This window comes from Paroedura picta, chromosome 3, assembly GCF_049243985.1.
Source record: "Paroedura picta isolate Pp20150507F chromosome 3, Ppicta_v3.0, whole genome shotgun sequence".
Classification (NCBI taxonomy): Eukaryota; Metazoa; Chordata; class Lepidosauria; order Squamata; family Gekkonidae; genus Paroedura; species Paroedura picta.
In genome coordinates, this window is record NC_135371.1 from 159,642,993 (window position 1) to 159,659,458 (window position 16,466).

A 16,466-nucleotide genomic window follows, 5' to 3' on the forward strand; every position below is an offset into this window, starting at 1 on the left:
GCGCCCCGAGGCCTCATGGGATATGCAGTCCCTTAGCCTATGCGGTCCTGCGGACAAGGTGTTCGCGCGGACTCCAGGTTCCGAGATGCGCTAGGCAGAGCATGGGAGGCGGCAGGGGGCCGTCGCTTCCTCCCGCCCGGCCATTGCAAGCGGGGCTGGAGGGCGGCAGGCGTTGTGGCGGCGGCGGCGGCGGCGGGGCAGGAGGAGGGAATGAGCGAGGAGGAGGCGGAGGAGCCTTGCGGGAGCGCGAGGAGCTGCGGCGTCTTCCCCAGGTGAACAACCCGGCCTTGTCTCAGGCGTTGCTAAGACACGAAGGGCAAGCCCCGCCCCCGGTCGCGGTTGCTGGGTTACCTTGCTTCGGAGAACATCACCGGGATGGGTTGCTAGGATACTTGGAAGACCCGGGTGGGCTAGGCCCCGGTAGGGATGCGATGTCAGAGTAAGGCACGCTTGGGGACTAATCCTAAACAGACCTACTCAGTAGTAAGTCCCATTTTATGCAATGGGGCTTACTTGCAGGATGGTGTTTTGAGGCTTCTGCCTGAGAGGCGTGGGAATTGGGGCTGTCGACAGGGGTAAGGGTCAAATGTCGTGCCCCCCTAAACAGGGCACACGAGTTAAGCTTGCAACATGATGGCAGGTCTGTACACGTGTTGCAAGCAACACATGGGCAAGTTTTGCAGTGTATTTCCAGTTGTTCTCTTTTGTCTGCGTGTGGAATAATGATGTGGCATTCAACACCGATATAGGTAAATTGTACCATTTCAATCCCACATTTCCCTAGGTGTTTATTTATTTACTTCTACATTCTACCTTTCTCTCCTGTGGGGACCCAACATAGCTTTCATCATTCTCCATTTTAACCTCCCAACAACCCTGTGAGGTGGGTTAGGCCGAGAGCCCAAGGTCATCCAGTGAACTTCCATAGCAGAGTGGGGATTAACACATGAGTCTCCCAGATCTTTAGCCCAATACTAGAACCGCGTCACCACATTGGCTGCCTGACTTTAATTTTGTGTATGCTCACCCAGGGCACCTCCCCTTCCCAGACCCATGTTTAAGAAATTATACATATACATATATGTGTGTGTATACACACACACACACATATATGTATACATTAATTAAATCCTATCCATTTGGGGAACCCTTCCAGGACTGTCAAGAAACCCCTGTTTGAGAAAGTGTGGTCAAGAATCTGAATTTAGAATCTTGCTCTGCCATGGAGTCCCAGCTAGCTGGAGTCTGTCAGCTTATCCACACTGACAAGGTTGTTTTGGTGTAGTGGTTAGGAGTGCGGACTTCTAATCTGGCATGCCAGGTTCGATTCTGCGCTCCTCCACATGCAACCAGCTGGGTGACCTTGGGCTTGCCACAGCACTGATAAAACTGTTCTGACCGGGCAGTGATATCAGCGCTCTCTCAGCCTCACCCACCCCACAGGGTGTCTGTTGTGGGGAGAGGAATGGGAAGGCGGCTGTAAGCCGCTTTGAGCCTCCTTCGGGTAGGGAAAAGCGGCATATAAGAACCAACTCTTCTTCTTTTGCAAGAAAAAAAAAGCAGGGGAGAGAGATTCATGTACACTCACCTGGATTAAGGAAAGAGCTGGATGGAATATAAAGTAAATTGATGATCTTTCCGTTTGCAAAGTCAGTCAGTGTGTTTACTCTGTTGAGTTTGGTGGACTCAGCTCCCAGGTATGTAGGTGTGCAGCTGTATGTTAGTCTAGCTTTATTTACTCTGAAGTAAGTTTCAGGATTTCCATTTGAGAGCTATCTTGGTGTAGTGGTCAGGAGCTCAGACTTCTAATCTGGTGAACTGGGTTTTATTCCTCGCTCCCCCACATGCAACTGACTGGGTGACCTTGGGCTCGCCACAGCACTGATAAAGCTGTTCTGACTTGAGCAGTAATATCAGGGCTCTTGTGGGAAGAGGAAAGGGAAGGTGAATGTAAGCCACTTTGAGACTCCTTCGGGTAGAGAAAAGTGGCATATAAGAACCAACTCTTCTTCTTATTAGATTAACAAGATCATCTTCTTGGACTTTGGCTCAGTTCATGTGAACAATAAACAAGGGGGATGCACCAGATGAAAAAAGGCAGAGACATATACTGATAGTGCTGTGGGAGAGTGAAAAAAAAAATGATTGTTCGAACACTAAGAAAACCCCACTTGTTTTGTCATAACTTTGTCAGGATATCTCTACATGTGTTTATCTGCAGCTCTTTTCCCCAGCTGCTGAAAAGGGACTGCAAATAAACACACTGAGAGATCTGCTGACAATATGGAGAAACTCATATGTGCTTTTTAATTTTTCTATTAATTTTTTTTCAGTTTTCAGCATTTGCCTTTTTTTCAACTCAGTTAATCTGAAACTGGAACTGTGTTGGTTTTCAGTATAAGAGCCAAAGGGGAATGGGGGGAATCTGGATCCAGAACCCTAGAAACCCAACTGAAAACAAGTTTGAGCGTCTATATAGCATCAGTTAACTACAAAATTGCACAACTTTTATTAAAAACGTTCAAAATTAAAAACATACATACACAGCCCATAGGCTATTGCAAGAACAGTGTTCTACGTACTATATAAATCAACTACAGATCTGACGCATTTTGCCCACGTAGGACCTTCTTCAGAAATCTGATTATGATACACCCTCATTTATTAAACATGGTATGTTCAGCAGCCAATAAAAGAACCAAAATAAGAGCCTGTAAAGGTTAAAGAAAAATATTGTAATTGTAAACAACCCAAGCCAATGAATAACAGAAGAAATTATAGGGTCATGAAACTTACTTTAAAACAACAGTCAGTCAATGGAAGATGCATATTTATCAGTTGTTAGTTCTCTGTTCTCTCCAGGGGGCACCTGCCCACTTGAGTAGATGATACCGACCTTGATGGACAAGGGTATGACGCAGCAATATAAGGCAGCTTCATGTGTTCATGTGAATCTCTGTTTAGTTGGAGACAAACAGGTGGGAGTGGGCTCTTGTAAAAATAAAAAGAGCCACACATCTCTCATCTCTCACTAAATAAATAAAACAGCACTTTAGTTAGCAGTTATCCATGAATATACATGAAGCTGCCTTATACGGAATCCGTCCACCATGGTCAGTTTTGTCTACTCAGACTGGTAGCAGTTTTTCTGGGCTTCGGACTGGGGTCTTTCCCATCACTTACTGCCTGGTCCTTTCAACTGGAGAAGGGGGGGGGACTGAACCCAGGACCTTTTGTAGACAAAGCTCTTCCACTGAGCCACCATCCCTCTCTAAATGATCTTAATTCTGGAAAGGGAATGCAGCCCTGCGTGGCTCTGGATCCAGATCCTTATCCATAAACTAAAAACCTCACTTTGCATATGCAAATGTGTTTGAAAACAGCACCTCTGTTCTGACTGCGAACACAGTGGAATAGTTAGAAGATGGAACAGGCTAACTAACGTGTTTAAGTGACCCTGAGGATGCAGCTCTGGTGTTCTGATTTTTTTCCTCCTTTCTTATCCTCCATTCTTTCTGGGAATTTTGGAACGTGAGATATGGGGGAAGAAAGGAGCTGGTCTCCTTTTGGATCTGCTAACCAAGGGGACCTTGCCGATAGGGGTGTCACTATGGAAGATGTTCCTGTCAGTGAAATAGAATAATGACATGTGAAGGGAATGGGGGCAGAGATTGTCAGGGATGGAATCACAGATGGCTCAGGCATTGTCTGACATATCCGGTTCCAAGGACAATGATAGGCTGACCTATCATGGAAACTGGCAACTAGTCATCTCTGTGCCCCTGAACATTCGTCTTTGTCTCCTTGTTGCCCTCAGTATAGAGCAAATGCTGGCGTCCAACCCCGGCAAGACCCCTATCAGCCTGCTGCAGGAGTATGGGACGCGCATAGGCAAAACGCCCGTCTACGACCTGCTCAAAGCCGAGGGACAAGCACACCAGCCCAACTTCACCTTCCGCGTCACTGTCGGTGACATCAGCTGCACTGGTTTGTTGTGATAAAGGGCGGGCTTGGATGAGTAGATGCCAGGGGAGGGTGGGGGGAGACTTTGTGGCCACTGTAGGCCTTCATGAGAGCCAGCTTGGTGTAGTGGTTAGGAGTGCGGACTCGCATTCCCCCACATGCAACCAGCTGGGTGACCTTGAGCTCGCCACAGCACTGATAAAACTGTTCTGACCGAGCAGTAATATCAGGGCTCTCTCAGCCTCACCCCCCTCACAGGGTGTCTGTTGTGGGGAGAGGAAAGGGAAGGCAGTAATATCAGGGCTCTCTCAGCCTCACCCCCCTCACAGGGTGTCTGTTGTGGGGAGAGGAAAGGGAAGGCAGTAATATCAGGGCTCTCTCAGCCTCACCCCCCTCACAGGGTGTCTGTTGTGGGGAAAGGAAAGGGAAGGCAGGAATATCAGGGCTCTCTCAGCCTCACCCAACTCACAGGGTGTCTGTTGTGGGGAGAGGAAAGGGAAGGCGACTGTAAGCTGCTTTGAGACTCCTTCAAGTAGAGAAAGCAGCATATAAGAACCAACTCTTCTTCATACACTTGGCGAACAGCAATCCACCAGTGGCACTTCCGAGCTTTGTCTCCTGTTGCCCATTTAGTGTGTGCATTACCGTTGACCTTCAGCAGAAGGTCTTTATGGCACATTTCCCCTCACCTTGATCAACTGGCATGACCAAAACAGTCTGCATTGCTTGACTTTTGCCTATCATTATGGGTGAAGGAGGAGAGAAGTGCTTGTCTTTTTAAAGAGACATTTCCTATATTACCCAGTCTTTCATTCAGACTGTTGTGGAAGCTGAGAGTGGGTTGTTTTATAAGGAAAGGCACACATGTCTCGCTAAATAAATAAAACAGCTGACACTTTTTAACCTTAGACTGAAAAGATGAAAGATTCTATGTTCGAAGGCTCCCATAAAAACTCAACATTCCCCTCCTCTGCAAACCTTTCTGTTCCTGTGATAGGGAACATTGCCCCCACCCCCCAATTTAGCAAGACACTCACTCCGTCCAGAAAAAAATCATGTATTTGTTGGGATTTTTCCTGGGAGCTCTATCCCAGTCTGTTTGTCTTCACAGCAAAAGAAATCCACTGAGAGCTAGTTTTATTATGCCTTTCCTCCAAGACCTTGGGATGGTGTTTGTGGTTTCCAGAGATTTTGAAGCCATTGGGGGGGGGGGAGTTTTCCTCTGGAGGGGGAAAAAAAGTTCCAACGGGAAAAATCAAAATGTATGAAATGCTTGCTTTCCTATCAAACCCAAGCTTGTTTTTACTGCTTTAGCAACACAAAATGCATCATATGTATATTAGTTGTCACATACGATAGTACTGTTTGGCGTATTTATGGACTTCAAAAGTGTATATTGCCATAGCTTTCTATGAGCAAAAAAGATGAAGTTTAAAGTAAACTAGAGTACATTAGCTGAACAGAAAGAGTTTCACAGTCACAATAGGACTTTGAACATTTCAGTATAATGTTAAATTTCATATTACTGAATACCCTGAATATTTTAATGCTTTACAGAACATGTTATATCATACCAAAGTTTGAATCCAGTGGCGCCTTTAAGACCGACAAAGTATTATTTAAGCTGTGAGCATTCGTGTGCATGGATGCTTGTTCCAACAATGAAATGGAAATCAGTGGGCAAAGGAAAGAATAAATTATGAGTAAATGAGTAAACAGCATCACTAAAACATCCAACAAATATGCCATACTTGGCAGAACCTATTTGGAAAGAACCAGGAGAACCTGGATTTTTGATAGTGGAAGGAAGGACAGGGAAAGCCAGGACTTGGTAGAGGTCACGGGGCCCTAGAGATCCTGAACCTGAATAGGTTGCAGTAGCCAGGAAAGTTTGGCAGGTGCTTGACCTTGGGTGGGACAGCCTTTCTCTCCTTTGCCAGCCTACATTCTTTGGAAGGAGATTGTTAGGGGTAGGCCCAAACATGACGACTTTACCTTCCAACCCTGCGCCACAATTCGCCTTCTCTGTTTCTCTCTTTTCCCCAGGCCAAGGCCCTAGCAAAAAGGCAGCCAAGCACAAGGCAGCAGAAGTGGCACTCAGGCTCCTGAAGGGAGGAAACATGTTGGAGCCAGCAGCCCCAGAGGAAGCCAGGTGAGGGATGTGAAGTCTGGGGGGCTACCTACAAGGCCTTCCATGACTTTAAGAGAAACTGTTGGGCCTGCATCCTCCTCTTTAGTTGCTGTTTTCTGTTTCTTGGATGTGGGAGGTAATATGTGAGCACTTGGGACCAAGATGTGGGCTTTCTGCCTGGGGGGTGATATTGACAGGGTAGGTAAAGGAGTTTATGGTAGAGAGTTATGCTTGGCAGGCAGCTGGCCGGGTAGAGGATCTGTGGAATATTAAGATGGAAACTTTTCTTGCGTCGCAGCAAGCTTCTAGTTCAGCTGTCAAGAGAGGTGTGGACTAGTATTCTTTATTTAGATGTGTTCTGCGAAGGGCTGGAAATGAGCAAGGCTGTGCATTCTTTTCTTTTTTTCCCCCCTTAAATTACTCCCCAGTTTTACATTCTGCAAATAGCAAAACCCAAGCCTGTGTGCTAAACCGGTTACATGGATATTTGCACAAGCCATGATGTCCTCCTGCCCCCAAGTCAGGAGGCAAGGCCAAGAGCTGCACACCTTTCTACAAACTCACTAGGTAGATTGTCACAAATTCTGAATACCTGCTGCTGCCGTTTCCTGAGTCAGGCCATTGGTCTGTCTTTATCTGTATGAGTGGCTGCTCTCCAGGATCCTGGGTCTTTCATGTCTTCTGTGACCTGATCCTTGAACTGGAGACACTGAGGTTTCGAACTTGGCACTTTCTGCTTGCAGTGCATGCACCCTGCTGCAGCCCATACATGCAGTGGGACCACAGCCCTACCTGCACCTGACCAGAGATTTCTCTCAGGCAGCATGCGGATGTTTCAGAGCACATTTCCAGAGGCATTTTGGGAGGCTTTCAAAAACTGGAAGCTTGAAATACGTGTAGTCCTGCATTCTATGGCCTGAAATCCTGAGCTTGACGATCCTGAGCAGCACGACCTCAGACAAATTGGTCCCAGGCGGTCACTCTTGCTGCTTCATGACCTCCCACCCCAGTGGTAAAAGAAAGGTTGGGTGGAGTGCAGCCTTCGGGAGAACATGGAGGATATCTAGGTTGTGGGAATGGGTTTTGGACGTTCTTGCGGATCAGAAGCTGATCCCTCTGCATGGGCTTCTGCTGCTGCTGCGGTTGCTTTAATGTTGTCACCTTGTATTTCGAAGCTCTCCTTTCTCTCTAGAGCCCCTGGCTCAGACCGCCACTCCACCTGCCACCACACCAGTGCCTGTCTTGCCGGCTGCATCTCCCAGGTAATGGGATAAACAGAAGAGGAAGCACAGGGGCTCTGCAAAACCACCAAAGCTGCTCACTCCTCCCCCCCAAGCATCTGCCAAAGCACAAAGATGCTGCATGACAACTGCTCCGTGCTTATGCCTCCTGTCTGCAGGTGGATTTCCCTTGGGCCACCCATCAGCAACAAGAGAGGGAGGGAGGGAGGGCAGTTTCAGGAGCTATCCAGCATTCTGAAAGCTCTTAGGTCAAGGAGCAAAGAGGATTTTGTTCGCCCTTGAAACTACAGGCAGCTGTACGGTATTTAATAGCCGGCACTGAACTGAAAATCTCCGGCTGCGGTCTGGGTCAGTGCTTTGTCCTACAGCATAAACAGATACAAATGGGAAACATGGTGATTACAGTAGGCTGGAAAACCTCCCCATGTAGGCTAAACGATGGGAAACAGGACTCCTGCAGGCCTATTGGCAAGTCGGTGTTCTTTTGTTAGTTCTAGCCACAAAAGTACTTTTATGTGGATTTTTATTTGCAGCCACGTTCAAGAATATTGCGTAAAGCTCTGTGCGTTTATTTATGAGCACGTGTGTTTATGGTATAGTAATTCACACTGAAGGAGATTTGAACTCAAAACAGGCTTGATTGCTGATGCTCATGTTAAGCTGATGTGTGCCGATTACTACTGTTCAAGACACAGAAGATTTCTGTGAACAGATCGAATGTCCATGCTACCAAGAAACACACCGAAGATTAAAGAATATCTTCTTAAAAGACCACTACTTCGAAGTTACTTCTACTGAATTCACCCAAGAGTGATAATTTCTGTTTTTCATTAGGTTTCTCATCGTTTAGCCTACATGGGGTTTTTCCTGCTTATTGTCCTGCAGCATGCCAAACCTCCAACCCTAAATGAAATGTTTCCCTGTTGAGGACCTTTCCCCAGCCTAGCCCTTGACAGTTGTTCTACCGTTGCTAGGCAGAGGTACAGGGGCAGCCTAAGTGGCATCCCTCAGCTTGTTGTCTTTACCCAGGAGCTCCCCGTTGGACATGAAGTCCCCAGTCTCACCGCAGCAGTCTGAATGTAATCCGGTTGGGGCTCTGCAGGTAGGTTGTCCTTTTGGGATGCACGTTTGGAAGTTATGCCCTAGAGAAGCACAGGCTGTATTGAGTTTCCTGTCCCCAGAACGGATAGCAGTAGACATTGATGGACACGTTAACCCAACGTGGATGTGCCACATTAACAGACTACTGCTTCCGAATTTCTAGTCTGCTGTGTCAGGCTGCTTTCCCCACTCCTCATCTATTGTGTATTTAGAAGACCTGGGTTGTTTTTTTGTCATCAAGTTGTAGCCTGCTCATTGTGACACCCTAGGACAGAGGTAATCAAACTGCGGCCCTCCAGATGTCCATGGACCACAAGTCCCATGAGCCCCTGCCAGCATTCACTGGCAGGGGCTCATGGGACTTGTAGTCCATGGACATCTGGAGGGCCGCAGTTTGACTACCCCTGCCATAGGGTTTTCAAGGCAAGAGATGTTTAGAGATGGTTTGCTGTTATCTGCCTCAGTATCTGACTCTGGTATTCCTTAGTGTTGTCCCACCTGAATACCGACCAGAGTCGGTCCTGCTAGCTTCTGAGGTCTGTTGAGATCAGGTTACCCTGGACTATCCAGGTGAGAACTGTTGAAGATGGACAATCTGCCTAATCATTCGGTTAAGACCATTGGTCCATTCTAACCCAGTTCTGCCTGCTCTGGCTGGTACTTGTTCTCCAAAGCATCCAGGTAGAGAAAAGTCTTCTCCCAGCTCCTGCTGTCAGAGAATTTAGGATTAAAAGAAAAAAAGAATTACCAGAGTTTGTTAAGGAATGGCAGAGATTGAACCTGGACCTTCTGCCGGCACCGAAGATGTTCAGCCACTGATCCCTAGCTCTTCTCTGACACGGAGTGAGAATCTTGCCTGCTTTGACTATATCTTTCAGCACTGGCCAAAAAGTCTCTGTCGTTCAGGACTACAAGGGAGCCACAGTAGATGCACGCATGGAACCTTTTGGGTGGGAGTGTGCAGATTCCATAGTTCTGGGTTGGAATTAGCCCCATGTTTCCCCTCCAAACTGTATTGGGACTCACAACTTTCAACAGGGACAACTTCCAGGGCTTGCAGGCCCTGCAAGTGAAACTTCACACCACCCTCCATCACCCACCACAATTAAGCTGACGAGCCACCCGCAAGGTTTGTCTTGAATCCACCCAGTGGGAGATGCGACTCTAGATTTGGGCTTGCTTCTTGTTCCCACTGACCCTTCCAGACTGGTCCTGGGTGTTTATTTGTCATATGACAGAGTTACACCCAGGAAGCATGTAATAATATAAAATACATAACCAAACTGATACAACAGTTAAGTGGACTGATTGGGCAATCTCCCTAAATACTAATATCTAAGTTTTCCATCTGCTCCATCACAGCTGGGGATAGTACAAAGAGCTCTGTCACATCATCTGGGAAAGCACAATGCTCACTTTTATGTGACAGATGGACAGTAGCATGGCAGGCTGCACCACAGTTGCATTTGGGACCTGGTACTTGGCCCCATTTAAGCAACAGGTTTGCATGACTGCCAAAGCCTGTTCATCTTCTATTAGCCATCTCCCATATTTTTTGTGGCAAGGCAAATCCTGTGGGCTTCTCATTGGTGCTTATCAGGTTATGGGTATTGAGTGGAACTGATTTCATCCATGTTTGCAACCATTCATCCCCTAGGCCAGTGGTTCTCAACCTTTCTAATGCCGCAACCCTTTAATATAGTTCATCATGTTGTGGTGACCCCCAACCATAAAATTATCCAAGTGTTCTTTCACCGAAATAGAACCAAAACTGACCAATGGTGTGAAGATCCGTTGTTCATGATTGTATATATATATTTTTTCTTTGGGCATTGCTGGAACGGCTGGCAGCCGCGCACAGGAGCCTGCAGGAGAACAATGGAGCCCCCAGCTGTGACCTCTGTGAAAGGGTCATTCGACCTCCAAAGGGGTCCTGACCCCTAGGTTGAGAACCGCTGCCCTATATAGAAATTGCAGGAATTGTCTGGCTCTTACTGCTGGGTGTTGGGATAGTTCCACGTCAGCTGTTTTCATGGATCGTCCTGCATCTTGGCTCTGGCGATATCTCTAGAGCTAGAACTTTTGGCTCCCAGGCAATTGTAGGATCTCCTGGCTGTGCTACAGACGTGAAAACGATCAACCAAACAGTCCTCCTCAGCAGAGGTGGTCAACCTGTGGTCCTACAGATGTCCATGGACTACAATTCCCATGAGCCCCTGCCAGTGTTTGCTGGAAGGGGCTCATGGGGCTTGTAGTCCACGAACATCTGGAGGACCACAGGTTGACTACCCCTGCTCCTCAGGACGACTAGACAAGGTGTATAGGAGACTGCCTTCGAATCTGCCAGATGGATCATGAGGGTCCCGGTTAGATTTACGCAGCAGTCAGTGCCACCAAATTCATTCAGCTCTGCTCTCAGGACTGCAGCTTGACATGCCCTCTGCTACAGAGGCCTGATCTGCCGTCCCCTTCTCTGAATCCTGGCACAGAGGTGGAGGGATAGCTGCATGTCCAGTGTTCCCTCCCTCTCTCCCTCTCTCTCTAGGAGTTGGTGGTACAGAAAGGCTGGCGGCTTCCCGAATATACGGTCACCCAGGAATCGGGACCAGCGCACCGCAAGGAGTTCACCATGACCTGCCGCGTTGAGAGGTTCATCGAAATAGGTACAGCCTCGCGGGACTTTGGTGGAGAACACGCATAACGCTTTCTGTCCCATCGCCCTTTCCCACTTCCCACTCCAGGGCCTTCAGATTCGAGAGCCACCAATGCTCGGAGCTCGCAAGGTCCTGGTGCAAGACGAAAAGAGACTTGCCGTAGGGCAGTCAGAGGTCTGTCCACTGGGACTGGGCACAGCTGAAGGGAGTGGAGCAAGCCCCTGCCCCGTATTCAGAAGCAGAGATTTTGCACTCAGTTCTAATTCACCCCCTCCCACACAAAAAAAACATACGCACCCCCACTGCCTTCCCAGTTGCTCTGTGCTTGTGGCGCAGAGTGATAAGTGGCAGAAATGCTGTCTGAAGCTCTGCCCATGAGGTTGAGAGTTCGATCCCAGCAGCCAGCTCAAGGTCGACTCAGCCTTCCATCCTTCCGAGGTCGGTAAAATGAGTACCCAGCTTGCTTGCTGGGGGGTAAACGGTAATGACTGGGGAAGGCACTGGCAAACCACCCCGTATTGAGTCTGCCATGAAAACGCTAGAGAGCGTCACCCCAAGGGTCAGACATGGCTCGGTGCTTGCACAGGGGAGACCTTTACCTTATCCGGTAATTATTCCTTCTCCCTCCAGGCAGCGGCACTTCCAAAAAACTGGCCAAGCGCAACGCCGCAGCTAAGATGCTGGTGCGGATCCATAACGTGCCCCTGGACCCCCGAGAGGGCAGTGAGGCCGAAGTGGAGGAGGACCAGTTCTCTATTGTGAGTCGGGGGTGTGTGTGTGTGGAGGAAATTGTGGGAAGAAGAGATTTGAGTCTTGAGGATTGTGGGATTATATCATATGCAATGCAGGCAAATGTGTCTTCTCTAGGTATTCCATTCTCTGTTTCCCTTCCTGTTCTGAGCACTGTGAGATGAGCTTTTGGGGTTCTTATCCAGCTCCCCGCCATGCCTATATGACAAAACAAAATTAGAGTCCAGTGGCCCCTTTAAGACCAACAAAGATTTATTCACGGCTCACGCCTTGAATAAATCTTTCTTGTTCTTAAAGGGGCCACTGGACTCTGATTTTGTTTAGTGGTGCTGCTTCAGACCAACAGGGCTACCCACTTGAATCTATCCCTATATAAATCTTTCTCCTCTTTTTTATCTCCTATATCAATCTCAATTCTCCGCATTGAGAAACCCCTGGAACATTCTTCAGGCTTCGAGAAACCCCAGAAGTGGTGTGATCGTGCAGAATATGGTTGCGAAGCAGAGCTGTGGACACGCCCACCCAGGGCCCCTCCCCTTCCCACCCCCTCCAGGCCCATCATTGGCCGTTTTGGGAGGGACAGCAGGTTGACATGACCACGTATGGTCATATCGCTCAATAAATGTAGAACAAATTTTAAAAATATATTAAAAAATTAACTCCCACCCATTCAGATGGCCAGGAAGGGGGTTCCAAAAGGCAGATGATAGAGGGGGAAAATCTTCTGTGATGTGGCAAAGGAGAGGCAGGCAGGGAGTGTAACTCAGGCAGGCAGGGCTTGGGTAGGAGGTCTGTGCTTTTGTAGAGAACTCTGTCGGAAGACAAGCGCTTCTGGCTGAACCTTGGTCCCCCTTTGCAGACCACAGGAAACAAGCTGGATGGGGTGAAAGGACGGGGCTCCGGCTGCACCTGGGACTCTCTCCGCAACTCAGCCGGGGAAAAGATCCTGCACCTGAAGAGCCACCCGCTGGGCGTGCTGAGCGCCGGATTCTGCAGCCTCTTGGAGGAGCTTTCTGAAGAGCAGAGCTTTGATATCAGCTACCTGGACATTGGTAAGAGGGGAGACACATGCAGGGCTGGCGGTTGGAGGTGGGACAATATTTTTTTGGGAGACAGGCTGCGTGCCTCTGCTAAAGATACACATTCAAAGTTCCTGCTGCAAACGGAGGGACTTGGCCAGCCTTTGAAGGAAGTGGTCGGAGAGAGCTTTAGCCCTGCCTTTGTGCCCTCTGTGGTTGGCCACCTGGGCGAGTTGGGATGTCATGCTGACAACCCTACTGCCTGCAGAAGACAAGGGAACTCAGAGCACCTCCTTGACTTGTGGAGATGGAGCTTTTGTACCAGTTGTTTTAACTGTGGCTTACAGCAGGGGCCAGTCATGAGCACTAAATACGGCTCTTAGAAAAGAAATAGGAAACGGGACGCTGGGATTACCAGCCTGTAAAAGAGAATGGCAGGGGAGGTTTTTGCGGGAGATGGGGGAGACTTTTGGGAGACATTTTATAGAAAGAGAAATGGTAGAAATGAGCAGTGTAGGGGACCAACAGATCGAGTGGTGACCACCAGCAAAAATGACTGTAAGAGACTTCGATTCGTCAGTGGCCAAAGTGAACCCACCTAGCCAGGGGCAGTAAACCTTAGAATACCAATACCAGGCGGTAATATAAAGGGCCGGGCATGGCTTGGTGGTTGTTCCTTCAGGTCGCGGTGGTTGGCCACTGTGGTGTGAAACAGTGGCAGGCCTCTTGTTTATAGTCTTACGACCAATTGTGAGAAGGACAAGAGGGCCTTCTTGTGGCGATGTGGAAATTCTTTCAGCTGTTTTCAGTCTTTACTGTGAACTGGAACATGCATTCCTTCCTCCCCAGACGTGCCAGCTGAATGCAACCAGGCCTTGAACTTCAAGCAGCAAACCTTCTGTTGCATTTAAGATGGCAACCTCTGCCACGTGTGCTCTCCATGGCAGGCTGCCAAGGGACCTGCTGCTGGACCAAAGATTTCCCGTTTCCTTCTCTTTCCCTTTCCGCAGACGAGAGGAGCTTGAGCGGCCTGTACCAGTGCTTGGTGGAGCTCTCCACGCAACCGACCACGGTGTGCCACGGCTCGGCCGCCTCCCGCCACGCCGCCCGGGCCGACGCCGCCCGCAACGCCCTGCAGTACCTCAAGATCATGGCAGGGGGGAAGTGACGTAACCAGCCGCCACCCCAGGACTCTGGGGTCCCCCCCGCTTCCCAGAGAGCTAGGAGATCTGGCTGCTTCATTTTCTTCTGACTTGGAGGGGGTGGGCTGGGCAGGCCGACAGCCGTCGGGCTGCACCCCCCCAGTATTCTGTGGGGTGGAGAAGGGCAGTGACGTCAAGCTGGCATGAAGACTTGGGGTTTGCGGTACCTGCAAGCTCCAACGGAGGTTGGCGGAGACTTGCAGCCCGGAGCCCTAAAGGGCTGGGAGCGGCCCGCCGCGGGCTCATCAGAGGTTACCCCACTTCTTCTTGTAGTAGGGGGGATGAGAACTGGATTTCAAAAACCGGAGCTTTAGAAGGAGGTGTTGTCTTTTACCCACTGGACCTTGAAAGGGATTGGTGTCGAACACGCCCTGCGGAACTCTGTACCTTTTGACATCTGCCCCAGGAGGGCCAAGGCCCGGCTTCTACCTACAGCAGAATCAAATGTTAAAGCTTTTCCCTAGACTGCCTCTTGGGGCTGCGAAAGAGGTATTGTGGCTGTTGTGGATGCTGTCCCATGTTAGAAGAAAGAAAAGGGAACATATCAGGGGGAAGGGATTTAAACTTAACATCGCATAAGATTCGAGTCCAGAAGCACCTTAAAAGACCAGCGAGATTTCTTGGGTATAGATTTTCAAGCTCCCTTTGTTGGACTCTCGAAAGCCTGGAAGTCTTGTTCTTCTTTCAGATGCTGCTGGACTTGAATCTTGCTCGCCTACTGCAAACCAACATAGCTACCCTCCTGAAACTCAGTTAGTACAGAAAATGCTTCCTTTTAGCAGGAAGGCAAAGGGAGCTGGAGCTTCCAAAACATGGGGAGGGGATAAAAGTCTCACCCACTCTGCTAAGCCACCCCCACTAGAGTCATTTCCCCTTCACGAAACTCCTCCTTCCTTCACCGGCCCTGCTGCGGAACGCCCTTCGTCAATAGAACTTCCATATGCAGCTGTAGTCTCTCTTAATAGCTGAAACTTGAGTGGAAAGCCATTGCCTTCAGGCCTTCTGAGCTACCCAGAGGCACAGGGCTGGGCTCATGTTGGGAACAGGATGCTGGGTTAGGGGGAGGGAGTATCCAAAATGGCAAACTGAGCGCAGGGCATATGTGGGAATGGAACATTTAAGCCCCAGAATCATTTTTCCTTCAAGAACTATATTTCCTTTAAGTGAACTTTGGCTTTTCCTGCCACTAAAAAAAAAAAAAAAAGCAAATTTAGCATTCTCTAGTACAAAAAAAACACACAAATAATTTACGGGATTCACTAGCACCTGGACTGTCCATGCCTGCTGACTTAGTTAGCCGCAACAGCTAAACAGAATTTTGCATTCAGAGGCTATAGACTTCCAGTTCCAGGAAGAGAAGTCTGGTCATGTTTGCGCCCCCTTCAAGAGCCTCTAAGATGTCCCTCCTGACTCTTCTTGGAAACAGAAGCCTGAGCAAAATGAATTTGGTTCTAATTCAGTGGGGACCTTGCCTTTTAATGCTGCATCCAGACCTTAAATCATCATGAGCACGAACCATATGTATGGAAAAAAAAATACTTGGTATTCTTCTCTTTTTTTTTTTTTTGCACAGATTTCCCTACTAACCCACCAGCCAGAATTAATAATTAATTCATTTAGAATTATTATTAAATCCCCCCCAATCCTTCCCACCACTAAACGGAAGACAAATCCATCTGTGTCACTCCAGTTTTAGTGTATGCGTTGCCAAAGGGAACACAGATCCTTATTTTGCCCACTTCCGCATGGAGGGTTCCCCCCCCCACCCTGATGTAAGGCATTCCCACACGCAAACTCAACCCCTTCCCAGTTTGAGATGGCCCAACCTGTGAAAAACTTCACACATTGATTCTGTTGCCCGTAAACGAGCCTTAATTATGGTAACGGTGGGAGAGAAAAATTGGCCTTCAGATTCCAGATGGGGCCGAGCAATTAGCAGACAAATGATGCTGACAGCATTCAGTGTATGGTTTAGTCCGCTGTGCCTGGCGGCCGTTTCTGAACCCGAGAGGATGCTATTCGGGGCAGTCTAATCCTGTTTGTAAAATGAACATGTTTGCTACTGGCTGTCACAAGAACATCTTGCAAAAAAAAAATAATAATAGTAACTTGGTGACATTGAATGAATCCATTCTTTTTCCTCTCTACAACATCGGGGTATGTACTGCTGCCGGATGGTTATTCACCCCTGCACACCTCCATGCACTCTGCATTTACCAGGGTGAGGCTGAGAGAGCCCTGATATCACTGCCCAGTCAGAACAGTTTTATCAGTGCTGTGTTGAGCCCAAGGTCACAAGCTGGCTTCATGTGGGAGAGCGCAGAATCAAACCCAGCATGCCAGATTAGAAGCCCGCACTCCTAATCACTACACCAAACTGGCTCTCTTTTGTCTGGCTTTTTTTC

The 16,466-nt window shown here is 48.6% G+C and overlaps 1 protein-coding gene across 2 annotated transcripts; it reads left to right on the forward strand.

Moving 5' to 3' along the window:
- Positions 1-16: 16 nt before the first annotated feature.
- TARBP2 (TARBP2 subunit of RISC loading complex) lies at positions 17-16,188 on the forward strand. Of its 2 annotated transcripts, none has more exons than XM_077329031.1 (9): positions 17-272; positions 3,818-3,987; positions 6,010-6,115; positions 7,270-7,356; positions 8,365-8,437; positions 10,982-11,099; positions 11,721-11,848; positions 12,700-12,892; positions 13,870-16,188. In XM_077329031.1, exons 1-9 carry the CDS (start codon positions 40-42, stop codon positions 14,025-14,027), a joined length of 1,266 nt encoding a protein of 421 aa, XP_077185146.1. In that variant the 5' UTR covers positions 17-39; the 3' UTR covers positions 14,028-16,188. The 2 variants fall into 2 exon arrangements, with proteins under 2 accessions (XP_077185146.1, XP_077185147.1); XM_077329032.1 differs by lacking the exon at positions 17-272 and adding an exon at positions 1,445-1,697.
- Positions 16,189-16,466: the final 278 nt, after the last annotated feature.

Bases quoted from the DNA above. Each gene is read 5' to 3' on its own strand.
- TARBP2 (XM_077329031.1), top strand. From the start codon at position 40: ATGCGGTCCTGCGGACAAGGTGTTCGCGCGGACTCCAGGTTCCGAGAT. The intron at 273-3,817 runs GTGAACAACCCG...TGTTGCCCTCAG, and splicing joins AGCTGCGGCGTCTTCCCCAG to TATAGAGCAAATGCTGGCGT. The intron at 7,357-8,364 runs GTAATGGGATAA...GTCTTTACCCAG, and splicing joins TTGCCGGCTGCATCTCCCAG to GAGCTCCCCGTTGGACATGA.